The 27,758-nt window shown below is 42.7% G+C and overlaps 2 protein-coding genes across 2 annotated transcripts; one reads left to right on the forward strand and one right to left on the reverse strand.

The window, feature by feature from the left end:
- Positions 1-5,216: 5,216 nt before the first annotated feature.
- LOC311057425 (homeodomain-interacting protein kinase 1-like) lies at positions 5,217-15,687 on the reverse strand (the record flags this gene model as incomplete). The annotated part of the gene is made up of 7 exons (XM_084074384.1): positions 15,621-15,687; positions 12,904-13,108; positions 11,587-11,775; positions 10,489-10,670; positions 8,069-8,324; positions 6,455-6,717; positions 5,217-5,454 (listed from the first exon to the last, which is right to left on the reverse strand). The coding sequence occupies exons 2-7, from the start codon at positions 13,087-13,089 to the stop codon at positions 5,217-5,219; spliced, it is 1,314 nt and encodes a 437-aa protein (XP_083930510.1). The 5' UTR covers positions 13,090-13,108; positions 15,621-15,687.
- A 2,137-nt stretch (positions 15,688-17,824) lies between these two features.
- btg4 (B-cell translocation gene 4) lies at positions 17,825-20,742 on the forward strand (the record flags this gene model as incomplete). The annotated part of the gene is made up of 4 exons (XM_084074385.1): positions 17,825-17,997; positions 18,623-18,760; positions 19,494-19,818; positions 20,464-20,742. The coding sequence occupies 4 exons, from the start codon at positions 17,825-17,827 to the stop codon at positions 20,740-20,742; spliced, it is 915 nt and encodes a 304-aa protein (XP_083930511.1).
- Positions 20,743-27,758: the final 7,016 nt, after the last annotated feature.

The raw sequence follows: 27,758 nt of genomic DNA on the forward strand, positions 1-27,758 counted from the left end.
CCATCCCACCGCCTCGAACCAGCGGTCCGGGGACCACCAGTGGTCCATGAGGGGGTTCCAGGGGGTCCCCAGCTAAAAGGTGTTAATACATTTTCACCCCTTTATCCATATTGTACACGTTGGCTTTTCAAAAATAGCAGATATACGAGCTCACAAGCTTGTAGATCTGCTATTTTTGAACATTTTCGAAAAGTGTTGTAGAAAAATGTTGTAGAATTTTACGATTTCTTTTAACACAAATCTTCTCTTCTTGGGGTCCCTGGCACAAAACATTCTCAGATGGGGGTCTGCGGCCAAATGTATATCAATTTAGGGGTCCTTGGCATGAAAAAAGATTGAAAACCACTGGCTTAGATCATGAAGACTCCATGGTGGAACTCTAAGCTCATCAGATTCCTATGGAGGTAAACGTCTTCCTCCAGGGAATGAAGGTAAAGAAGAGAGTTTCACAAACGTTAGGACCTCAGGAAGACTAGAGGCTCATTCATGTGTCTCTAATGGAGATCCTTCAATAAACAAACAAACAACGTTGCATCGCTTGTAGAACGGCTGTATGAATCAGGCTTCAGTGCAGACTGAGACACGTCATTTAGAAATCTAACTTAAAATTTGAATATTCGATTACCGTACACTATTGGGACACTCGGGACACTATTCCAGCATGGCACCATGGGAACCCCTGTTTAAGTGCGCGTTCGAGTTACACTAAAATAAAGCAGTCATGTAGGCTATTCCCCATGAGACTTGGGCGGGCTGCAGTGATCCCGTGCCGCCACGTTAATAAGAGATTGGAGCGTCGGGTTTATATCCTTAACCCAGCCAGGTTGTGTAGCCTACATAACTCTCTATGATATAACTCCATAACATAGGACAAGCTACTGTAAGTTTGTAGACCTCACTGTCCATGAAAAGATAGTCGCCATCTTTCGACTCCCGAAAATGCTCTCGCAAAAGCGCTCGTATATTTTGAAAATAGCAGATCTACAAGCTCACAACACGTCGCGATGCGACGCTTGTGAGCTTGAAGATCTGCCATTTTCAATGCAGCCAGATCTGTAATCTTATCTGAATGACTGTTAAAGCAGTTTGTTTAAATTACTTTATAAAATGTTATATTTTCACAGGGATTTTTTATTAGTGTAGATATACATTTTGGAGTGGATAGATGTGTCCAGATGCCTGTCAGACAGTCAGACAATGCTGCTCCACAGGTCTAAAATGGAACAAACGAGCGCAGCTAACGTCAACAACTGCTCTCGACCAGACGTGAGATCTCAGCGTAATATTATTTGGTTTGCACCGCGTTGATAAATGAGGGCCAATGTCTCTGCTGAAAACAGCCGATCTACAAGCTGAAAACACCAACAAAGAAACAATTAAAAGTCAGAAAAAGCCACAAAAGAAAATCTTCAACTTCAAATACACTCTTAGAAATAATGATAACGAATAACCTTTCCGGTGCGTGACATGCTGCCATAGAAGACGTGCTGACATCTATATGGAATCCAAATGAACTGAAATCAGTCGTGGGCGACTGAGAACTTTAATCCATGAGGTCTTATGGACAAATGCAGGACGCCACAAGAAACGTAATAACACCTTGGGAATAATACAAAATAATAATTTAAAGAGGGAAAAAATGCATTTCAAACCACCTAGGAATGCGATTGGTTGTGGTTTTTGACTTGATCAAAAAAAAAAGAAGATATCTGATTGCAATTTGGACAGAACTGTGATTGGTTGGACTAGCCTTAGAAATCCAATTACCTCTTTGATTAGCAGTGCTATTCAGCTCAGCTCAAAGACCAACCAGAATGCATTTGTGTGTGTGTGTGTGTGTGTGTGTGTGTGTGTGTGTGTGTGTGTGTGTGTGTGTGTGTGTGTGTGTGTGTGTGTGTGTGTGTGTTGTTCATAAAGGTGGTCTTGTAACAGACGCAGTACAGCGTAGCCCCCCAGCCTGTCGTCTCTGTTGGGTGGAAACCGACTAAAACTAGAAGAGATCAACTATTAACTGAAATAAAAAAACAAAGCGTTACAAAATATATATACATATAATAACTGAGACGGCATTGTGTGTTAACAAAACAAACTGAATTCTCTTCAATCATGTCTCCACACACACACACACACACACACGCACGCACGCACACTCCCCAATCTTTTCTGGAACTCGAAAACCTCAAAAGAATGTTTGAGATCGCATCCGTGTCATTTTTTTGTATGTATTTGGCTATTCAAAAATAGCAGATCTACAAGCTCAGTGCCGCGCTATGAGCTTGTAGATCTGCTATTTTTGAAAAATCTTGAAAAAAATTGTTCAGGTCTTAATGGGTTAACTCAAATGGGTTAACTCAAATCTTTGCTTCTGGTGGGGGTCCCTGGAACAAACATATTTTGAGATGGGGGTCCGTGGACAAATACATATCATTTTGGGGGGTCCTTGAGTTTGACAATCACTGATATTATAGCAATGTAAGTTTATATATTTTTTAACTGTTAGGATTTAGAAGACATTAATAGAATCCCCCAGAAGCAAAGATTAGAGTTACAAATGTTCACTTAAAAAAATATATATATTCAAAGATTTGCACAAACTTTCACGATTTTTCAAAAATAGCAGATCTACAAGCTCGTAGCACGGCACTCGGTGCCGCGCTATGAGCTTGTAGATCTGCTATTTTTCAATAGCCAAAGTGTAAGATAATGGTTAAAGTGCTAAAAATCTAAAATGACAGATGCGTTCCCGGTGCGTTCTTAATGGGTTAATGATCAATCAATTGATTGTGTTCAGGCTGCCCTGGATCAATGGAAGTAACATTGTTCCTATTTATCGTTCCTATTTATCGGTATCACATTGAAAACAACTCATTTGTCAAAGTTTTAAAAGAAAAGGATACAGTCATGTTTTAACATCATTATTTTTACTAATAGTAATATTATCATCTTAGTGTTCTGAGATAAAGTGCCTGGTGCCTGTGTGTGTGTGTGTGTGTGTGTGTGTGTGTGTGTGTGTGTGTGTGGAGTGTGTTTGGTTGTATGCAAGAGCTGAGTGCTTGCTGTAGGTCCTGTCCAGTTGTTTGCATGTGTGCTTGCGTGTGCGTGCGTGTGTGTGTGTGTGTGTGTGTGTGTGTGTGTGTGTGTGTGCTAGTGTTGTGTATGCATGACTGGCTGTGTGCGTGAGTGTGTGCGTGAGTGTGTGCATGCGTGTGTGCATGAGTGTGTGCGTGCGTGTGCGTGCGTGTGCGTGAGTGTGTGCGTGCGTGTGCATGAGTGTGTGCGTGCGTGAGTGTGTGGGTTAGTGTTATGTATGCACGACTGGCTGTGTGCGTGAGTGTGTGCGTGAGCGTGTGCGTGTGCGCGCGCGTGTGTGTGTGTGTAACAGGCAGACAGGCAACAGGCCTTTAGTGTCATGTATAGCGTTTTGGTAAACATTAGTTTCCTGGTGTCCCAGTAGGTGTCTGTCTCTGTGCCTGTTGGGTCGTCCGTGGCCGTGACGCCGCGGTACTAGCAGCTCAAACAGGTCCATGATGAGGGTGTTTTGGGTCCTCGATAATCCTCCAGGCCTTCATCTACTGTACACACACTGTCCTGTGTATATAGTAGTGTCCTTACCCATACACACACACTGTCCTGTGTATATAGTAGTGTATGTTTTTACCCATACACACACACTGTCCTGTGTATATTAAGGATAAGGATGATATGAAAATAACACGTTGCGATGATTGTGACAAAAATAATAGCGATTAACCATATTATCGCGATAATCATAATATTCTTAAAACTTAAAATGCTAATTTTGTTAAACCACATGAACCCTCCAGCATCCCTATTCTGGGGGGGGGGGGACGTTCGCCAAACATAGCCGATCTAAAAGCTCTACAACGTGTTGCAACGCAGCTTGTATTCTTGGGAAGTCGTACTGAATCTTGCAGCTAAAAAAAAAAGCTAATTCATCCTAGTGTGTACGATGGAGGACCATTTCACGATGACTTAAAATCTCCGCGATGCGATTATGGTGAACGTTTTCTTTACCACGATAGACGATGATAACGATTATCGTCTCATCCCTGGTGTATATATATATATATATATATATAGTACTGTATATCATTACCTATACACACACACTGTCCTGTGTATAATAGTACTGTATGTATCCTGGATGGAGGGAAGCTCACATCCAACCCGACGCTCTGGGCTTGGTCCATACCGTACTCTGCAAATGCTCCGCCGTACGTTACTATGACGACACACAAGGGGGCGGGGCAGTTCCCGTGTCAGGCGGCGATCCGGCGAGGAGAGTGTATACGAACGGAACCAAATGGACCCTTACGGGGTCTGTAACTCTGAAAAGAGTGCAAATGGAACCAAATGGACCCTTAGGGGTCTGTATCTCTGAAAAATGTATAACGGAACTAAATGGACCCTTACGGGTCTGTAACTGTAACTCTGAAAGTGTACAAATAGAACCAAATGGACCCTTATGGGTCTGTAACTGTAACTCTGAAAGTGTACAAATAGAACCAAATGGACCCTTACGGGTCTGTAACTCTGAAAAGTGAATAACGGAAACTAAATGGACCCTTACGGGGTCTGTAACTGTAACTCTGAGAGTGTACAAATGGAACCAAATGGACCCTCACGGGTCCATTTGGTTCCATTCGTACACTCTCAGAGTTATGGGTGTCCTTGAAATAAAAACGAAAACGTTTGAGAACCACTGACTTAGGGGGGGGGTTTCCCGCTCAGTTGGTGCACAAAACCATTAGAGCCCTGTCTGTGGTGAACTCCGGAACTCGAGGGTTCGAATCCGCCCCCCGTCTTTTCTCTCGCATTTTCTCCTATGTCTCTCTCTCTCTCTCCCCTTGGTTTCCTGTCTCTCTACACTCACCTATCTGAAATAATAAAGCATTAAAAAAAAGCATAAATGCTTTAACTTAAACTTAAGTAATGATTATAATAATAATAATAATAATAACGGACAGGTAGGTAGTGAGGCTGAGGCTTAATAAAGACGCCGTGTACGTCCAGATGTGGCGTGTTGTCCCGGCAACGAAGAAGAACCAACACCTGGACCGCTGGGTCATCCATCCATCCATTCATTCTGGGGGACAGAAGGTTCTTTCTCTCTTCTCTTTGTTCTTCTGGCTTTTCCTGAGGGCTCCTCTCTCTGTTGTCCCGTCTGGTGACATCATGACCCCGCCCGCCTCCTCTCAGGTGTCGTCCCCTTGTGGTTGCGTCTGACATCTGTCCGCCTGGAGGCTTCCGGCGTCCACCGGCCCCCCGCCCCCGCCCCCGCCCCCACCGCTCTCATTGGCCGCCGTCGTCAGCTTCGTCACCTTGGTGTTTTTGTTGTCACCCGTTGTTGTCACGGCGACCTGGCTGTCCTTGAAGGGCGGCTTCAGGAAGTTGGGGACGGCCGTGGTCATGCAGTCGACGCAGGACTGAACGCTGTGAATGAACGACACACATGGTGACAAGTCAGTCGACTGCAACTTCAACCAGACATGTTTAATTATCATACCGGAGGCTTTAACCGGAGAATGATCATATTTTAAAGAAAACTATCGTACAGCCAAAAAAAAAATCACACCCAGTGTGAAGGGAGTGGTGCCTTTGAAAGTGTAACTGGTTGCATCCTTATGTTGCAATCAGCAACAATATGTTGTCACGTGAAACTTGACCAATCAGCCGTGCTCAAACATACGGACGGACATACGGACGGACGGACATACGGACACACGGACAAAGTCAAATGTAGGAGTGGTTGGCACCACTCAAAAACTGATACATCACAGGTGTAAATATGTATTTTCACAAAACAATAGCGTATCTATTGTTAAGAAACAATCTAGTTTCAGACTCCTACGTGACAAAAACACATCTTATGCTGCGTAGAGTCAGACAACTTCCCGACAAAAAGCCTGAAACTGGACTGGACAGACGTAACCAGTGTTTTTAAAGATTTAGGCTCCGATTTACTTTATTATTTAATTTATTTTGAAAAGCTAAAGCGGATCCCGATTTGGCGTGTCACAAAGTGACGTGTTGTAAGCTTGTAGATTTTCTAAAAAAAAATCTGCTATTTTTACATTTTAAAAAATTATTAAATATATCAATAATTTCTTTGCATATTTCAGTTATTTGTCACGTCTGCCCTGTGCAATTTAACATTACGAAGCCTATAAACGGCTTCATATGTTCCAGTGTTCAATGGCCAAACACACAATTGAATCCTTAATCGCAATTATTTGAGTGACAATTAATCATCAACTTAAATTTGTAATCGTGGCAGCCCTAATTGTGATGTCAAACAAAATAAAAACATTAACACACACACACACACACACACACACACACACACACACACACACACACACACACACACACACACACACACACACACACACACACACACACACACACGCGCGTGTTTATGGGGGAGACTCACTACGAGCTGTGGCTGTAGCTGTGGGCCATGTGGCTCATGCAGATGAAGGGGTGGGCCAGGATGTCCTCGGGGGTGATCCTCTGGAGGGGGTCCATCTGCAGCATCCTCTGCAGCAGCTCCACCCACTGCAGCATGTCGTCCGTCTCGTCCTGGTCCGTCATGCCGCGGACCAGCACCTTCAGGTCGCTCAGGCAGCTCAGGGCGATGGCCGTGGGCAGGCCGCGCAGCTTGATGGTTTCCTGCTTCTCGTCTTCCTCCGGGGTCTGAAGAGAAGACAGGTTCACACGCACGTGGTGTAAGAAGTACTCACATGTACTCAAATGTACTTAAAAGTACCATGGGTAAAAGTACTCATTATGCAGAATTATTCACAAAGTTTTCAAATGTATAAAATCCTTTGAAAATAGCAGACCTACAAGCTCAAAACGCGTCGCTTTGCGACGCGTTTTGAGCTTGTAGATCTGCTATTTTCAAATTGCCTGTGTGTGTGTGTGTGTGTGTGTGTGTGTGTGTGTGTGTGTGTGTGTGTGTGTGTGTGTGTGTGTGTGTGTGTGTGTGTGTGTGTGTGTGTGTGTATATAGATATAGATATAGATATATAGAGAGAGAGATCTGAAGTGGTTTTGTAATCATAATACAAATCTAAAAGTAACTAGTAACTAAAGTTTACAAATAATTGTAGTGGAGTAGAAGTAAGATTATTGAAAATTGGAAGTACTCCAGTAAAGTAAACATACCTCAAAAAGTACAGAACTTGAGTAAATGTACTTAGTTACTTTCCACCACTGTTTACATGAGAAATGTCTCTTTCAATTATTTTGTTTTAGAATAATCAATAATTTGTATTATCGCTTTTTAAGTCAGCCTGTGGCAGGTCAGGTTAAGTTGCATTGGGAAAACATGGCCACAGGCCGACTAAAAAAGCGATTTAAACGCTTGTTTGAACCCGTCGCTTAAACTTTCTTTACCGCTAAAATGTAAAACATCTGAGCGAAGGGGGGCTGACCTCTACTTTTTGGGTACGATGTGTGGAAAAAGGTAAGAATCAACAATATTCGCCAATATTCGCCGGTGTCGTCACCTGCCGCCACCCGATGCTGTGGAGCTACTGGTCTTCTAAGTCCAATTAACCCATTTAGATTTGAGCTAAAAAAGCATTATTTTACACTTTGGGCTATTCAAAAATAGCAGATATACAAGCTCATAGCGCGGCACCGAGTGCCGCGCTACGAGCTTGTAGATCTGCTATTTTTGAAAAATCGTGAAAATGTGTGCAAATCTTTGAATATATATATTTTTAAAGCGAACATCTTTAACTCAAATCTTTGCTTCTTGGGGTCCCTGGAACAAAATATTTTGATGGGGGTCCGCGGCCAAATACATATAATTTTGAGGGTCCTTGACATGAAAAAGATTGAGCACCACTGATATAGAAACATAGGTTTTTAAGAATACTGTTGAGATTTAGGAGACACGTAGAACCGGCTTCAGGTCTCAATGGGTTAAATGCTGTTTGCTGGGGACCCCCCTGGTGCCCCCTCAAGGACCCCTGGGGGTCCACGGACCCCATGTTAGTACCCCTGGCTTACAGCGTTGTGTGCATATAGAGGAATACCTTCAGTATCCACTCGTTGTTGAGCGGAGCCCTCTTGAAGAAGCGGGCCGTGTTGACGCCGTTGGTCAGCAGGTGCTCGGCCGGACGCCCGTTGATGTGTATGATGGACTTGACCACGTCCATGGCCGTGACCACGTCGAACTCGCCCTTCCCCGGATACAGCCAGTAGCCCAGCCGCAGCCTGGCCATCACACAGCCCAGGGACCAGGCGTCTATGGCCTCCGAGAACGGAAGCCCCAGGAAGACCTCTGGAGCCCTGTGGGTGAGGAACGCGTGGGTGAGGAACGGGACAAATATTTGATTTGATTATCCTTATTTTTTAACTTACAGGTAAAACAAAATAACAATGAAACGCTTTTTTGAAAAAGTTTTTTTTTAGATGTCAACTCCATAAGATGGCATATCTGACGGAGTTGACATCTGACAGAGTCTGACGTAGAGTTCTCAACGGGCCTGAAAATGAAGGCCCGGCCCTAACTGGGCCCGACTGGGCCGGCCCGAGGCTCGGCCCGAACCCGACTATTTCCATCATGTTAGGCCCGAAACCCGAAAAAACCCGAGAGGAAAAAAAACAAAAAAAAAAGATTTTTGATTTTTTTTTTTTAAATATATTTTTAATATTTGTAATATTATTATTCTGTTCTGAATGTGTATTTATCTATTATGAAGATGGCGCTAATGGCGCTGACTGACATTCACTTACACTGTGCTGATTTAAATGAAGTTAAATCCTTGTCTTGCTCACGCACCTCTGTGCGATGCGATGCATCGTCTGCATTTCTCTGCCTCTCTCGGCCGAGTCTCCGTCTCCCCCCCCCCCACCCCCGACCGACTCGAGACTGTTGTTAACGCGTTGGGTGAAAAATATTATAATACTGATCTAAACTTTTGTTCCATAGCCCCACATTGTCTTGGTTTCAGAGAGCATGGTGGTAAATATGAACTTTTGCCCCAAAGTCTTTATATTCCATAATGTCCCATGACCCCCACGTCCGTGTTATTTACTTTTTTACTCAAGTTAAGCATGGAGTTAGTTTGAGAACGTATCGCCTTGACGAAGCACGTTAGTCAAGTGGAGCTGTGTTCCGTGAGCAGAAAACTGTCAAGTGGCCTCCAGAAAAGAAATCTGGTTTCCTTTCAAAACGATGTGCATTTCAGAATAAGAGTTTTTTTTTAAATCTATCCTTGTAATGTTACAATTCAACACACGTTTTATTTTGAAATCATACTACTGGAAGTAGAAGAACCCAGGAAGCCTAGTTGAAAGTTGAAACTACTTAACTTCACGCGAAAGCAGCAGTTTGTATGGAACGGGGGGAGAAAAAAAAAAAGAACTCAGCTGAGACAAACAGTGGGGGTAAATCACGGATCTGTGAGAGTGATGGTGTCCCGTCGTACTCACAATGAATGAATGGTCGTGACGCCCTGTATGTTAATCTGACATTAGTAGATTATGTTTTATTCTTGAACCTGGCCATGGGTCTGTGGCAGGTTATTTAATATGGGATTTTCACATCTGCCTTTGACTTTTCATAACGGAACGGCGATATGGATGCATAATGCTTAAATTTAGCCCTGAAACATGAATGTGAACCATGGCTACATATGCGGCAATGGATTACAAGAACGCCCGTCCCAAAACACACTCGCCCCGGGTCTAATCCGGCGGCCTCTGTCCGCGAAATGAATGGGGGCGAGTGTGTTTTGGGGCGAGTGTTCTGTTAACCACCGGAACGCTCGCCCAGAATTGCTTTTTTTTACTCTCTCTCACTGAGCCATGAGCGTGAGCAACACAGTGCAAGTTAAAGCCAGTAAATCAGCGGTGTCAGCGCCATCTTCATAATATATAAATACACATTCAGACAGAACAGAATTGAAAAATATATTATAAAAAATAAAAATAAAAATAAAATCATTTTTAAAAAATCATTAAAAAATATATATATTTTGGATTTTTTTTTCATGGAGCCCGAGGCTCGGCTCGGCCCGACCAATTAGCATACTTTTGAGGCCCGGCTCGGCCCGAAAACGTCGGGTCGGGTCGGGCCGGGTCGGGTTCGGGTAGAATTTGAGAACTCTAGTCTGACGGAGTTGACAAAATGGTGTGCGTTTTTTTTTCATTCCACAGCAGTCGTAGTGAGTTGACAATTTATTTTTCAAAGTTACTTAGAGTTCTATTAACACAGTCATTACCAGGTATCAATTAATTAATTAATCGCTCAGCGCCGTGTTTCAAGCTTGCAGATCTGCTACTTTTGATGCTTCTGTGTGACGCTGTAGTGTGATCAAGTAGGGCATTAATTTACAAAAAAAACACAAAAAGTTAGAATACGGAGATAAGAGGTTTCTGCCCGACAACAACGATATAGTCCATGTTTAATATGAGCACATAGAAGTGTGTATTGTGTGTAACAACTTGCCTACAGACGATGTTTTGCTGCTGCACGCCGAGCACAGCGTCGGCGGGGTTCATGGCGGCGCCGAAGTCTATGAGCTTGATCCTGAAGGGCTGCAGGTCCTGGTTCACCAGCATGATGTTGTCTGGTTTCAGATCCATGTGGATCATCCCTACGGCCTTCAGAGCTCTGAGAGCCACGGCCACCTGCAATAAAACAATTCACAATGTAGGCATTTAGCTGATTTCTTTTTTCATTTAGTCATTTTTAGATTTCTTTAGCTATTCAAAAATAGCAGATCTACATGCTCATAGTGTGGCACTATGAGCATGTAGATCTGCAATAAAAAAAAATCTTGGAACATTTGTGCAAATCTATATATATATATATATATATATATATATATATATATATATATATATATATATATATATATATGAAGCGAACATTTTTAATTCCGATCTGTGCTTCTGAGGGTCCCTGGAACAACATGTTTTGAGATGGGAGTCCACGGCCAAATACATATAATGTTGGGGTCCTTGACATGAAAAAGTTGGAGCACCACTGATATAGCAACACGCTGTTAAGATTTAGAAAACCGTATGTTTTAAGATTTGCACAAATGTTCAAGATTTTTCTAAAAATAGCAGATCTACAAGCTCGTAGCGCAGCACTCACACTTCATAGAACGTGATGATGTGTACCACTGCCTACTAGTGATGCATGGGTAAGGTTTTTTCATAACCTGCCCCAACCCGTCCCGCAAAAACGAATATAAATCAACAACCCGTCCCGTCCCGCAACCCAAAAAAAAAAAAAAAAAGACAGCTTCTCAACACACAAGCAAGTCCATTCAATTGCTTTCCAGAGAGAGAGAGAGGGACATAGGTGTTTTTAATTTTCTTCCGTGGGTTGACCCGTCACGATAATTGCGTCGTAATATAATAATGGTTCACCTGCGGGCTAAATTTGCGCGACTGTAAGGACGAAACGGAAGCGGGGAGGAGGAGGCGTCACATCCGCTCTGATCATTTTCAGAGCTTCCGTTGCTCCAGACTTGAATGACGGAAGCGTTTGAACATTGTGGGAGGCGACAGTCTGGCTGCAGAGACTGATGTGTACCTGCTGAATGACGGGCCTGATGTCCCTCAGAGGCAGGTGTTTCCTGGACTTCATGTAGTCCCACAGTGAGATGTCCAGCAGCTCAAACACCAGACAGGGTCTGCCCCGGGGCAGACGGAAGCCCTCGTGGAACTTCACGATGTTGCACTGATCCAGGTCCAGATGGCTCAGCTTCCTCAGCATGGACACCTATAGACCAATTATTTGTTTACTAACATTGAGCCTGGACGCACAGGTGATTGTTTCACGCAATCAATTCCCAACCTGTTTCGGGGTGCACTGGTTTCAGCACACCCCAACCCCCTCTTGTGTGTGTTGGCTAGTGAGACGCGTCCTAACGAGACCTGATATAATGGGTTTCGTTGCGCGCATACTGGCTGCACGCAGCCAGTATGACGTCGTCTGTTAAGGGGTCTATACACATAGATAGATACATGTAGATAGTAGGGCTGTCACGATTATCAAGTTTTACTTGATGATTAATTGTCATGCAAATAATTGCGATTAACGATTTAATTGTGAGGCTTTTAGGCCTTGTAAACGAAGGTTGCACAGGGCAGATATGACAAAAAAAACTTAAATACACAAAGAAATGACAACGGTCAATACCAATAATCAAAATAAATGTACCATGGGCAAAACACCGCATATTTGATATTTGATACTAAAGCTTTGTAACAAAAGAGTGGAAAAAGACGATCTACAAGCTCACAACTCGTCGCATCGCGGTGCATTGTGAGCATGTAGATCGTCTATTTCCACTATTTCTGAAGATGTTTAAAAATGTATGAACCTTTCTCAACATGGAAACGATTATGCAAACATAATTGCGATTATCTCAAATAATTGCGATTAGACGATTATGTAATAATTGCGACAGGCCTAATAGATACTAAATAGACCTTTATTGAACCAGCTACAGCTAAGGGTAGCAACAAGATAACAAGAAATAATGATACAAAGATGCAAACTTTCAAAAGGTGCAAAGGTGAAGAAACGGTATCAATATACCATCAACAATATACGTACAACAGGATAGAATATCTCACACAAAACTATAATGAAAGATATTCGTCGACTACCTTTTTTCACGGACAAAAACTAAATTAAAACGAAGCTTCAAATATTTATTCAACAAATGCATGTTGCTATATATCGTACATAGCAACAAGAACCCCAAAACGGGTTCCCGTCCTGAAAGGTATAGTTACAAATAGGGGTTCCCGCCCAAAATGGGTTAATAATGAATGCACAGAACCCCAAAGACCCTCTCAGAGTAAAACAAAACACTATCAATAGATCAGAGAGACAACAGACCTCCTTCATTGCTCTCTTGATGGCAGACCTCTTGAGCACTTTGACGGCCACAGACTCGTTAGTGGCCATCTTGTGACACTTGCGCACCTTGCCGAAGGCGCCGCGGCCCAGCACGTCACACGGCCGGTAGAAGGTGGACGGCGGGCGGCCCACCAGGTACGGGAACGTGGACCTTTCACTCGGCATGTCTGTGGCAACGGCAACGCTGTGGAGAGAGACGTGGACGAGAGTCACTTAAAGCTGTGGTTCTCAACCTTTTCAGGCCACAAACACCCCCCAAAATAATCATATTGGAACTGGGGGCCCCCCAACATAATCATATTTGAACTGGGGACCCCACAAAATATTCATATTTGAACTGGGGGCCCCACAGAATAATCATATTTGAACTGGGGGCCCCCCAAAATAATCATATTTGAAATGGAGACCCCCCAAAACAATCATATTTGAAATGGGGCCCCCCAAAATAAATCATATTTGAAACTGGGGCCCCCCCAAAATAATCATATTTGAACTGGGGACCCCACAAAATATTCATATTTGAACTGGGGGCCACACAGACAAGCACGTATAGGAATTGAAGGAGTTGAGGCATTACATTTAGTTTGACTCGGTTCCACAGATACATTTTGTGAAAATAGCCGATCTACAAGCTCAAACGCCTCGCAACGCACGCATGTAGACCACTGAGCTGGTCAACCAGTAACTAGTGTCATTTTTTTTTTTTTTTAAACAAACATATATAACTCAAATATTTGCTTCTGGGGGTCCCTGGCAGAAGACATTTTCAGATGGGGTGGGGGGGGGGGCCAAATACATATAATTGTGGGAGTCCTTGACATGACACTTATTAACCCACGGACCCCCATTTGAATAGATATGCTTACAGGGACCCCCATAAGAGAAGATTTTTACAGCTCTAGCAGTGATTCTCAATTATTTTAATTTCAAGGACCCCCAGTTTGGCATGCATGAGGGCTACAGACCCCCATTTAATGCCATATTCCTATCTCTGGCACCCCAATTTATATTGTAAAATCAATGTCAATTTTACTCTGAGTGTACTGAGTGTACAAATGGAACCAAATGGACCCATTAGGGCAACAGTTACCTTGTGTTCTATACTATAGCAGCAGTTATAGTTAAAGTTAAGAGGTTGTGGAATATGGATGAGTTTGTTGTAACCAAAAGGATAATGAATGTATTTTAATTAATTTGCGAAAAGAAATTGTTTTAAATGTAAGGACCCTGACCTATACTAAGTTATAATTGATTTGTCAGACTGTATTGAAAACGACGTAATGTAATATTATTGCCTGAAATGAATAAAATGCCTTAAAAGTCTTGGCAGCATGCAGCATGTAGCAACAGACAGTTACCTTTGTATTTCATCTCAGAGCATCAGTAGCATGCATACCTGCCAACCTCTGACCGTCCGATAAGAGGATTTTTTTCTCAGAGTAAAATTTTAACAGAGTAGAGTTTGACACTTTTATCAGACTTTACTTACATAGGATCCATTAAAAAGTTAAAAGTATCAATAAAAGAGCCATATTTAATAATAACTAGCCTAATTACTTAAACATGACAATCTCTTTAAAATTGCATTGGACTGGAGTTTATCCAGACATAAAGCGACAGTAAAAGAGTAACATTCCCATTCTCTCAGAAAGGTTGTTTTTTTTTTTGGGGGGGGGGGGTGCCAGAATCAGAGAGAGAGAGAGAGAGCTCACACCTTCCAACAAAAAGAACAATCAAATACTGCCATTGTGATTTGCATATCAAATTAACATAAATGGCAGTGGCTGCATATCAGTGAGGGGCCACACACTATATTAACACCAAATGTGTTAATATGGCATTAGAGTCATTTTAACCACTTTAACCTTTTACACTTTGGCTATTCAAAAATAGCAGCTCTACAAGCTCATAGCGGCTCTACTATTTTTGAAAACACATGTGAACATTTGTGAAAATTCCTTTGCATGTTTTAAACCAAACGTGTGTAACTCAAACCTTTGCTTCAGATGAGAGGGTCCCTGGCTGGAACAACTTATTTTGACATGGGGGTCCGCGGCCGAAATACATATCATTTTGGGGGTCCGTGACATAAAAAAAAAGTTTGAGACCCACTGATGTAGCTCACCATACAGTAACACCATAGCAGAGGTCTTCAACAGGGGGTCCGGGACCCCTAGGGGGTCCTCAGAGTTACTACAGGGGGTCCACCAAATCTTTGTGTGATAGAATATTTATTTTTACATTAACCACTTGAACCCTAGCATCCCTATTCTCAGGGGAACTTTAGCCAAAAATAGCAGATCTACAAGCTCTCAAGAGAGCTTGTAGATCTGCTATTTTCCGCAAAGAGAGGGTGAAAAAGAGGTACAGAGTGAAAGTTGACTTAGTATTGACGGTTTAAGTGGTTACATGTCTGAAAATAACATGAAACCAGCATCTACGAAAAGCTTTAATCTGCAACACAAGTTTGTGCAATATATAGTGGGGGTCCCTGCTTCATCTCTCTCTCAGACAGGGGGTCCTTGGCTGAAAACGTTGAAGACCCCTGCACTAATAGTATAGCATCAACAGTAAACCGTTACCTTGTGTTTGAACACCATAGCATCAACAGTAAACACATCAACACACTATGACACCATGTGTTCTACATTATAATGCATATGCATGTACTGTAGTTAATAAACAATAACACTTACCTGGTGTAAATCACGGAAATATAAATCACTTAGAATCGGGTCACTGGCCGATCAGATCTAATTCTCGTTGCACACAGTCAGACAGAACAGAACCACAACAACACAGTCTCTCTAAATACAGAAGCACCGCCCGTCTCTGCTGCTCTGTGAAGAAAAAAAACTAGACTCAGGGATCGACTAGCTTCGCATGTTGCTGATCCGGTCTGGGTTCTGTACCGGATACGGAAACGTTTCTGCCATCTGTGTGAGCGTGTAAATGACCGGATACAGTAAGGCGGCCTCTAGACCGGATCACACCGGTTGACTCACAATAGGAACCAGGGCTTTCCACAGGTGCTGCGCCCCTGCCCCGCCCCCAGCGGCGTGCAGGGAGCGCTCGTTTTGCGTCACGTCCGGTCCGGTCCTCCTTCCAACAGCGTGGATGATGATAATAAAAAGACCTGTTCTCTTACTAACTAGACAAACTAGAGCTACAAGACTATACATTTGTTGTGTTTTTTTAGATCTAAAAATGCACGTTGTTGTTATTATTTCTCACTCGGCCGCCATGACACTTCCGGCAAAACAAAAGGCAAGCACCGCCCCCCCAGCCATCGACGACGCATGCGCAGGACTGCTCTCATCGTTGTATCTGGGGGTCCCTGACACAGAATATTCTCTATATGGGGGTCTCTGACACAGAATATTCTCTGATGGGGGTCCCTGACACAGACTATTCTCTGTATGGGGGGTCCCTGGAACAGAATATTCTCTGATGGGGGTCCAAATACATATTCATTTTGGGGGGTTTTAATACTTTATTAGACAGAAATATAAAACAGCACACGCTACACTAAAAGGATAACACAAAAAAGGTCCTGGGGACTTGTTTCCATTGTGGTCCGATGTATTCAATTCATCAACATAGCAAACAAAATGCACACATTAATGCATGTCATTAACACACTGTACAAAAGAGATTGGAAAATGACATTTATCTCCCCTTGTTGTGGTCTCCTGGTTGTTCAGGCCAATTTTGAAAGAAACCAGTGTTACCAGTTACCACATCCTTTAAGCAGTGGGTTCTCAACCTATGGGGGTCCCCACATGGTTTTTGGGGGGTCCCCAGATGACAGTAAAGTGACAATTTAATATGGAAAAAGAAACAACAAAAAGAAAAAGACCATGCATTACTGCATCAAAAGTAATTAGCAATAGTAAACTATACTATTAAAACTGGTCAAACATTGGCAAAACAATTGTCAAATAATATAAGAAGTAGTAGCTTTAGCTTAGACCCCCCTTTGAAAAGATATGCCAGGAAGAGAAGATTTTTTACGGCTCTAGCAGTGATTCTCAACCATTTAAATTTCAAGGACCCCCCAGTTTGAAATGCATTAGGCCACGGACCCCCATTTAATGGCATTTATATCTCTTGGACCCCAATTTTTGATGTAAAATCTATGTTAATTTAACTCTGAGAGTGTACAAATGGAACCAAATGGACCCGTTAGGGTCCATTTGGTTCCATTTGTACACTCCATTTGTACACTCAGAGTTACAGACCCATAAGGGTCCATTTGGTGCCTAATCTATCATTTAGCTGGGGACCCCCTGGAACTCCCTCAAGGACCCCTGGGGGTCCCCGGACCCCACTTTGAGAACCAATGCCTTAGGGGTTCCGGGGACCCCCCTGTTGAAGACCTCTGCTCCAGTGTTGTGGACACTGTGGGTTGTCACTCACTTTGCTTCCTGTCACCTGACCCCTCCCCCCTCCTCCACAGAGCCTAATTAAATCAATCAGGCACAGGTGTGTGGCCATCAATTACCCTCCTGCTTTAGGGCCTCACAGCCTCCAGCAAAGGCATTTCATTTCAGAACAAACACTCAACAGTCCTCCAGCTAAGCTTCACACATTTATCAGCATCCAATCCATGAGATTTTAAAGAATTGTTGCTGCTCGTTTGGCCTGGAACTGTTGAGAGTCACTGGTGAATTAATTGTAACTTCAGATCCAGGAGCAAATTTGTTTGCTCTAGTTTCCTGTTTAAGCTGTTGTTTTTAAGCCCGTTTATGGTGTGTTTTTAACGAATATTATAATATCGGTGATTCTCCAACCTTTATAGGACTGCAGTAGTGTGTAGATATAGTGAGTCTTGCGGCGTGGAGTGTGTGTGTGTTCAGCTTTAGTGGAAGTGTTAAGTGTGCGGTGCTCGGGGCCAAACATGAAGGAAGAGATCGCAGCTGCAGTGTTCTTTGTGACTCGGCTGGCCAAGCGGTACGGCAGTCTGGACAACGACGGCAGGGACCGGCTGGCCGCCACGCTCACCTCGGTTCTGTTTGAGAAATACAAGGAGCACTGGGACCCAGAGGCTCCCAGCCGAGGACAGGCCTACAGGTGAGTGGAGTACACACCCGTTTAGCTTCATTCAATCCGGGGAAAAGTATCTGTGTCATGTTAGATTTGAGCTAACCCTTATTTTATACTTTGGCTATTCAAAAATAGCAGCTCTACAAGCTCATAGCGCAGCACATAGCGCAGCACTAAGTGCCGCGCTATGAGCTTGTAGATCTGCTATTTTTGAAATATGTTGACATTTTTGTGCAAATATTTGAATACATATATATTTTAGATAGATATATCTAGACATAGACTGAGGTTTATCTATGATCCTAGCTTACTATTTCTATGCATTTGATGTATTATCTCGTGTTTTCCTTGCTTACTGTAGATCGCTTCGGATTAAAGGAGTAGTTCACCCAAAAAATAACTTATTTTCTATCAATTACACACCCCGATCTTGTTTTTGTCACATTACTAAGCCAGTAATTTGATACCGGCGGTCTTCAAATTATTGGCTTAGTAAAAAATGAATTCAATGCTTCATATGGGTGTGTAATTGATAGGAAATAAGACATTTTTTGGGGGTGAACTACTCCTTTAAGAGCGTACTGCTAAATGCCTACATTGAAGCTTTAAGTGGTTTAGCATCTGGTATTTTTTATTGTGTTTTTTTTTCCAGGTGTCTGCGTATGAACAGACTGCAGCACAGAGACTCAGTGTTGGAGCAGGCCTGCAAGAGGAGCATGGTGCGCTACGAGGACCTGGGCCTGCCTGGAGAGCTCACCCTGTGGGTGGACCCTGGAGAGGTGTCCTGCAGGTCAGTGCTTCTCGTGTCAAGGGCCCCCAAGATTATATGTATTTGACTGGACCCGGTTGGTGCCAATGATTTGCCACTTTTGTCATGAAACTTTTACCGTTCAAATGTGCGGCCAAGTGGTGTTTGTGGGTGTATAGCAGGCCTGACTCTAGACCTGTGGGTAGGGGGTCCCCACATGATTGTAAACTGTGAAAAGTGACAATTTAAGACCCGTTTAATGCCTCAAAAGCAAAGAAAAGACAAAGATCATTACTGCATCAAAAGTAATCAACAAGCTATGGTGAAAATAGCTGATCTACAAGCTCGCAACGCCTCACAAACGCAAGTGACCTTTTAGATCTGCTATTTTCACTATTTATCTGTGGAACCGAGTCAAGTGAAATTGAATGCCTCAACTCCTACAATCCAAGTGCTTATCAGGCTGGGGGGGCTCCCAGTTAAAATATGATTATTTTGTGAGGTCCCCAGTTCAAATATGATTATTTTGTGAGGTCCCCAGTTAAAATATGATTATTTTGGGGGGTCCCCAGTTCAAATATGATTATTTTGTGAGGTCCCCAGTTCAAATATGATTATTTTGGGAGGTCCCCAGTTAAAATATGATTATTTTGGGAGGTCCCCAGTTCAAATATGATTATTTTGGGGGGTCCCCAGTTAAAATATGATGACTTTAGGGGGTCGCAGGCTTTAAAGGTCCCACTTCTCTGTGTCCACTGTCTCTGGTGCTCTACAGGTATGGCGAGCGCACCGACCCGTTCAGCGTCTCCGTGGTGGAGACCAGCAGCAGCAGCCGCCGCCGCCGGGCGGACAACGAGTTCTCCCGCCGCATCCAGAACGCCGTGGACCGCGCCTTCCAGGACGTCCCGTCAGGAGGGGGGTCTTCCGACGAGGAGGACGGCAGCCTCAGCAGCAGGGACACCAGTATGATCAGCAGCGCCGGCAGCAGCAGCAGTGGAGCCAGCGGGGGGAGTCTGTCTCCTCCACGATCCTCCCTGCCCTCCAGACCAGCTCAGCCCCAAACCATCCCCACCGTCAGCAACCCCAACAGTGTTTACAAGGTAGGTCTGGGGGGGGCGGGGGGGAGAGGAGAAACTATAGAAACCTAGGTACTTCATTGGTCGCAGTGACGTAAAGTAACTAAGTACATCTACTCCACTACATCTCGGAGGCAAATATTGTACTTTTACTCCACTACAAGTATTTGAAAACTTTTGTTACTTTGCCGATATAAATGATTATATTATAAAACGTACATTAACCACTTTAGCCCTATTTTATACCTAGGCTAATTGAAATGGCCCATCTACAAGCTCACAAGCTTGTAGATCTGCTATTTTAAAACATTTAGTACTTTTACTTTTGGTACTTTAAGTACATTTTGATACCAATACTCTTGTACTTTTACTCAAGTCAATTTTGAATTCCGGACTTTTACTTGTAACAGAGTACTTCTACATTGCCGTAGTGATACTTTTACTTAAATAAAACATTTCATTAGATTTCATAGACTTGCTTCATCCATCAGTGTTAGATTCATGTTAATGTGTATGCTCTATTTCCCCCTACACCAAACTTAGCATATCCAAGGCTAGATTGTGGGGGGGGGGCGGGGTCCCCAGTTCAACTATTGGGGGGGTTTGCGAGCTGAAAAGGTTCAGAACCGCTAAACTAAAACTTGCCTGTCTCCGTTTCCTCACCTCAAGATCACAGAGTTTTCGTCCGGAGCCCCTCAGTCCTGGGTGGCGTACCCCAAGAGGAAGGCCTTTCCTGGGGAAGGGTTCCCGTCTCACCCCCCTCCTCCTCCTGCGTTTGGGGGTGGCGGCGGCGGCCAAGGCCAGAGCTCCTCCCATTTCGCCCCTCACCACCACCAGCAGCAGCACCACCAGGGGGGGGGCTCCTTCAGGCCCTACGTCCGGCCCAGCTTCATCTTCTCCGGCCCGCGTGTCGACAAGTACCACTGGGTCAGCAAGAGCCGCTCCTGAAGAGAAAGGGACGTTTTTTTTTCTTTTTTCTGGACTTTTGAAAACGGAAATAGGTGATTTTTCATTGTTCAGGTGACATGGAAAAGGTTAGCAAAAAATAGCAGATGTACAAGCTCACATCGCGCCACTTCGTGGCACGATGTGAGCTTGTACGTCTGCTATTTTTTGAAATTTCTTGTAAAATATCAAACCCCGTCATTTTGAGAAGATTCCTCCATTAATTCCAAAAAAATTGCAGATCTACAAGCGTGCAGCGCGTTCGTGATGCGCTGCACGCTTGTATATCTGCTATTTTCTTAATAGCAAGGGTTGTTCATCTGCTATTTTTGAAATTTCTTGAAAAATACCGAAAAGATTCCTCGACAACAAAAAAAAACTATAAGTAACTTTGCTTTCAGGATATTTATATAATACAGTATAATATTATAGGTGTATTTATGTAGTGTTTTTTTTTCTTGGTATAAAAGTCCACCCTTTATTTAAAAAAAAGAAACGGAAATAATTAAAATATGACAAGCATTAGGGGTCCATAAACGTTTATATATTTTAAGTTATATGTTTGATTATATGTTGAAATTATTGGTTTAAAAGTTTAATGCTGCGTAAGCAGTTTTTTAACTGATATTAGTAAGTTGGTATGTATTTTTAAATGAAGCCTCTCTTCTAAATGTGTTTTTTAAAACTTTAAACTAACATTGAATGAATGTGTGATTGATGTTAATAAAGTAACAGAGCACTCATCTTGAAAAACCTGTGTTTTTGTCTTTGTTTCTCATGGTTTGAGTTTAATGTTGAAATTTAGCAGACGTACAAGGTTGTTGTGAGCTTGTAGATCTGCAATTACTAAAGTTCTCCTCAGAAAAGGGATGCTGGGGTTCAAGTGGTTAATGTAAAAAAAAACATGGCACAAAGATTTGGCAGCCCCCCCGTAGTAACTTTGAAGACCCCCGTTAATAGCCCGTAGCACTTGCCCTAAATGTAATATAGATCGCATGTTACGTAGATGGATGCCAGGTTCATTTGTAGACCTGGCATCCTATTGTTTCAATGTACATATTTCTTTTGGGATATTCTACTGTTTAGACTGATAGGTTCTTGGTTTACCTATGATCCTAGATTACTATTTCAATGCATTTGCTATATTTGCCTCGTGTTTTCCTTACTGTAAATCGCACTGATTGAGAGCATCTGCTAAACTGTAAAGTCCCAAAAACAAGTGTTTATGGACTGCTCTTAGATGGCCTGGGATTTGCATGTTTTATGAGCTAGAAAATAAATGTGTTGGTGCACTAAGATATCAATGGTATTAACAGTGTTGCACCCTCTCCAGTTAAAAGGCTCACCAGAGACCACACCAAGGGAATTCGATTATTTTATTGAAAACTTAACAGAACAAACGCCATACTCGAAGGAGTCCTTCGCCGTTCATGACTTATTTTCTATCACCCCATGAAGTCTTGGATTCATGAAGATTTTTTAGTTTTCGTTGCCCTCCTAAGCCAATAATTTGATGACCGGCGGAAAGATGCTAATGTCTCCTACTGGAACCCAACAACTATGAGACGGTGTGGGAGTGGTTCTGTTGGTAGTGGAGTCAGTGATTGGATGATGAGACGGTGTGGGAGTGGTTGTGTTGGCTGTGGAGTCAGTGATTGTATGCTGTATTAGAACAATCAATGAACAACACTGCCTACACACCAACCCCAAATAGACAACGCCACTGTTTCCCAAACAGTGGGTCGAGGACCCATCTGTGGTTCACGGACCATCCAATCAGGAGAGAGTAGTTGTGTTCTGATTTAAAATGTCTTCAGTTCTCTCTCCTGGTTGGATGAATTTGTGGCATCTTGACCTGTATTTTCTGTTAAGGAAGAGCTGGAGAGACGGGTAGACTACTGTTACTGAACAAACAGTATGTTAAGATTTATTAACATAGATCTATTTAACACTTATTTTAACATACATAAAACAAAACATCACTTACAGTTGGTTATACAGTACCTTTAATATCAGGACCATGTTCCAGTCCTTTTGGCAGCGGTGGCCTAGTGGTTAGAGGGGCGGCCTTGATACCGGAAGGTCCCTAGTTCGATTCCCCAATTCATCACATCAATCATGAATCACCGCTGAATAGCCCTTGAGCAAGGCTTCCATGCAGGGTCCGGCTGGAAACAAGTTTCGTACTTAGTCCGACACCCTGGGTAAACAACAAACTTTGCTTTGCTTTGCTTTGCATTAAAACCTAGATGGGATTGCACTGCATGGGCTTAAAGGGATAGTTCACCCCGAAAAATGTGGTGACCAGTGGACACGTAGGCAGCGGTTCCGGTAGGAGACACAAAGGCGACTCTTTGTGTCTCCTACCGGAGCCGCTCATCAAATTATTGCCTTAGGAAAGCGACAAAAACAAAAAAGGAAACTATCCCTTTAAGTCCTATTTAGTTTGTAAGTTGAATAGACCTTTGGAGACAAACATCTATATTTGTCTGATGTACATATTCCATAATCTACCTATCTATAGTAATGCCTACCTGCTCTGCGTGGAGATCTGCTGTTCTCTCAGGTCACTTTATTCTGACCACTGATTAGCCCTGAAGTCTGCTGGGAAAACACAACAGTCTCCCCAAGCAACGAATAATAATGTGTGTGTGTGTGTGTGTGTGTGTGTGTGTGTGTGTGTGTGTGTGTGTGTGTGCGTGCGTGCGTGCGTGCGTGCGTGCGTGCGTGCGTGCGTGCGTGCGTGCGTGCGTGCGTGCGTGCGTGCGTGCGTGCGTGCGTGCGCGTGCGTGCGTGCGTGCGTGCGTGCGTGTGTGCGTGTCATCGTGCCTAGACTTGCCCCAGACAGGCAGGTAGTTGATGTCATTGCCATGGCGATGCGTCTAACAGAACTGTAGTCATACACAGTGGCAGTGGAGGTAAAAGTAATGTTTTACTCAGGTAGAATTATCAATCAGAAATACTCCGTTACAAGTAAAAAGTCCGGAATTCAAAATGTACTTGGGTAAAAGCACAAACGTATTGGCATCAAAATGTACTTAAAGTACCAAAAGTAGAAAGTACCCATCATGCAGAATGTCCCATTTCACAAGTTTTCAAATATATAGACTATGTCTATAAAAATCTTTTGAAAATAGCAGATCTACAAGCTCACAACGCGTCGCATCGCGACGCGTTGTGAGCTTGTAGATCGGCTATTTTCAAACGGCTGAAATGTATATAGGGCTGAAGTGGTTAATGTATGTTTTGTAATAATAATACAAATCTACAAAGTAACTAGTAACTAAAGTTTTCAAATAATTGTAGAGGCGTAGAAGTATGATATTTGCCTCTGAGATGTAGTGGGGTAGAAGTAAAAGTACTGAAAATTGGAAATGCACCAGTAAAGTAAAAATGTTCTACTTAAGTACAGTACTTGAGTACATGCACTTAGTTACTTTACACCACTCCATACACAGTGGCATAAGGCCCTGTGTGTTACGACTGAAGGGCGATTAGTTTTAGAGCCAAGGTCAGTGCCCTCAGTATTCCTGTCTAACTACTTCTCCAGAGTGAGTGACACCCACTGTCACAACACTAGAGGGAGTGACCATGATCTGGTTCCACCCAAATATAGAACAAACATGGGAAAATTCTCATTCTACTGCTCTGTCACCTAAATGTGGAGAATGACCTGACACCATTTTTTTTTTTTTTTGCAATTAATCAATCAACCAATCAATGACCTTTTTTTTTTTATCCAACGATTTTGTAACCCTTTTTTTCACCCGGTGCCAATTTTCTAAGTGATCCTGGGCACTACACTCCCCCCACCAGCCTAGGGAATGCCCATTTTTGATTAGCAGCAAGCTAGATAGATAGATAAATAGATAGATTTTTTTATTATAGTGTCCTGCACCACGAGATGCCCAGCCGTAGAGGCTTACAAGACACTCACACAATTAGCTGATTTTCAAACACTTCCGCTGTAAAGCCATGTGCAACATGAGCGCTGAAAAGACGCAGACTGTAAAGCGGATGCCGTTGCCCTTCAGTCTGGCCTTCTGCCCCTTCAAAAAAGTGTTTGACCTAAGGCCACGGTGGCCTTGATGCCCCGCCCACACTGCCCCGCCCACACTTCTCCTTTGCCTCTTTCTCGTCAATATGGTTTTCAGACACCAGTCAGTGTCTTTTGAATTCTTACCCCATGTCCATCTTCTAATGAGTCCAGTGACTTAGTCCTGGGCTGAGTATGTACTTTTGACTCTATAAAGCTGATATATTGCACTTTTACTTTAGTGCTAGGTAAACTCTTGGTTGCTTGTTTTAGAAGAGAATGCACTTAATACTTCTGGTGATTAGTAGTTTCGTTCCCTACCTATGTTGAATGCACTTATAAGTCGCTTTGGATAAAAGCGTCTGCTAAGTGACTGTAATGTAATGTAATGTAATGTAATGTATAAACATTGATAATTTGCAAATACATGTATATTAATTAATTAATTTAATGTAATTTCTGTAAATTTAAAATGATGGTTTTGTTTGATGGCCTTGCCCCTAAAATGATGAAATTCCAAGCCTGATATACAGTATGACATACATACACTATCAGTATTGTCATGTAAATGGCCGTTGGGACAGGCTCTATATCTGTGACCTCCCCCCTACAGTGAAGGAGGGGGTGACAGATGGGGGTGTTGTATTGTCACCTCTCAGCTGAAGACCACCGCCCCTCCCCCATGCCCCTATAGTCTGGTAAACCATCCACACATTGTCATCATGTGTCTTCTCCTGCAGACCGGGTCTGACTCTGGCCTCCTGAAGCACTGGGTGGGGCGGGCCTTTGGCAGAAACCAAACAGTGACAGAGCCAATCGGTGTCTGTCAATCACAGGGCTCCTGCCAAGCGCAAGACACTGATTGGCTCTTCCAGATTTTGGTTTCTGTAAAACGCCCACCCAGCTAGTGGTGGGGAAAAAACTTTCATTTTAGTGAACGAACAATTTCGTTCATGTTCACGACAATGATCCATTCAAATGATCCGTTCAAATGATCCGTTTAAATTAGTGGTGGGAAAAAAAGTTCATTTCAGTGAACGAACGATTTCGTTCACGTTCACGACAATGATTCGTTCAAATGATTCGTTCACGTTCTCATTCAGTAACGCTATTTTCTAGTGTTCAAAATGTACTCGAGTAAAAGTACAAAAGTATTGGCATCAAAACATGCATTAACCACTTTAGCCCTATTTTATACATAGGCTATTTGAAAATAGCCGATCTACAAGCTCACAACGCGTCACGATGCGACGCAATCCCCTCAAAGACCCCTAGGGGTCCCCGAATGTTGTTTTGCCTCTGAGAACCACTGAGATACATGCAGTATACATATAACCTCTCTGTGAAAGCTCTTGATGTAATACTTTATTAACTATTTGCAAAAGGTTACAGCGGTATACAGTTATACAATAATGCTGTTAAAGGACAACACAAAAAGCCCTGAGTTCTGGTTTCCATTGTGGTCCTGTGTATTCAATTCATCAAGACGTATACAAAATAGCTCTTCACCTGCAGGCTGAGGTGAAAGACAAAGGTTTTGGTGGGTGGGGACACTGGGGGTGGGGGTTGGGGGTGCGGGTGGGGGGTGATGGGTATTTGCTTCAAAAGCTTTCATTGCCAAGTTATCTATACCAGTGGTTCTCAACCTTTTATAATAAATAATCATATTTGAACTGGGGCCCCCTAAAATAATCATATTTGAACTGGGGACCCCCAAAATAATCATATTTGAACTGGGGACCCCCAAAATAATCATATTTGAACTGGGGACAGGTTTTATAGAATAGTTTGTTGATTACTTTTGACGCAGTAATGGTCTTATTTTTATCTATTTATTTTATTTTAGAGGTATTAAAAATGTACCTTAAATTGTCACCTCATAAATGTGCAGATACCCTGTATACACTTATACTGTATGGTGGTTTGTTTATACTGTTGAGTGAGAAAAAAAGTAGCTCATTAATCCATAATCATCTGGGAACCCAAAATCATGTGGAGACCCCCTGGGTGTCCCTACCCACAGATTGAGAAGCACAGATCTATAAGATAACTTGGTATATATAGAGTCTATACCAACTTACAACTCTTATATGGTCTCGTAACTAAGCTTGTTTTTCTATAAGGTGCAATATGATACAGCTCCGTTTTACGCATTTCTTTATTCCCTTTTGTGTAGGGTGCATTTCTCTGTAAAAGGTCTCAATTCAATTCAATTCAATTCAATTCAATTCAATTCAATTCAATTCAATTCAATTCAATTCAATTCAATTCAATTCAATTCAATTCAATTCAATTCAATTCAATTCAATTCAAAAGAGCTTTATTGGCATGAGAAAACATAAGTTTACATTGCCAAAGCGTCAAAGTGTCAAAATACAATACAGTTTAATAGGGTGGGAGTCTCCCACCCTATAATTGAGAGTTAACTGAATTTAATGGCACGTACCTGTAGGGTCTCCCACCCTACAGGTACGTGCCATTATATTCAGTTAACTCCCACCATAAAGCTTCAGTTTAAGTGAACAAACAATGGTTGGCTTTTAAATGCAAAAACATATTTATTCACATTTCAGGAGAACTTTGCAAGCGTGAAGCCTATCACACTTGCAAAGCAAAGACCACATTACACATTCAAATGAGTCCTATTGTTTATCCTGGCAGTGCTGTTGGATATAAATGTGTTTCATTAGCATCAAAAACTGTTTAAGCATAGTGTCCCTTTTCTGGGGCAAAGATAGCAGATCTACAAGTTTGTAGGGGGGGAGTCCTCAGCCCTGCCAGAGTCGGGTCAATTAAAATGTCCATGCAATTTGCATTCAGTAACTCAGTGGTTCTCAAACTTTTTCATGTCAAGGACCCCCAAATTGACACTTATTAGCCCGCGGACCCCCATTTCAAAAAATATGCCAGGGACCCCCATAAGAGAAGATTTTTTACGGCTCTAGCAGTGATTCTCAACCATTTTAATTTCAAGGACCCCCAG

This window comes from Gymnoscopelus microlampas, assembly GCF_963454915.1.
Source record: "Gymnoscopelus microlampas genome assembly, chromosome: 12".
Taxonomy (NCBI): Eukaryota; Metazoa; Chordata; class Actinopteri; order Myctophiformes; family Myctophidae; genus Gymnoscopelus; species Gymnoscopelus microlampas.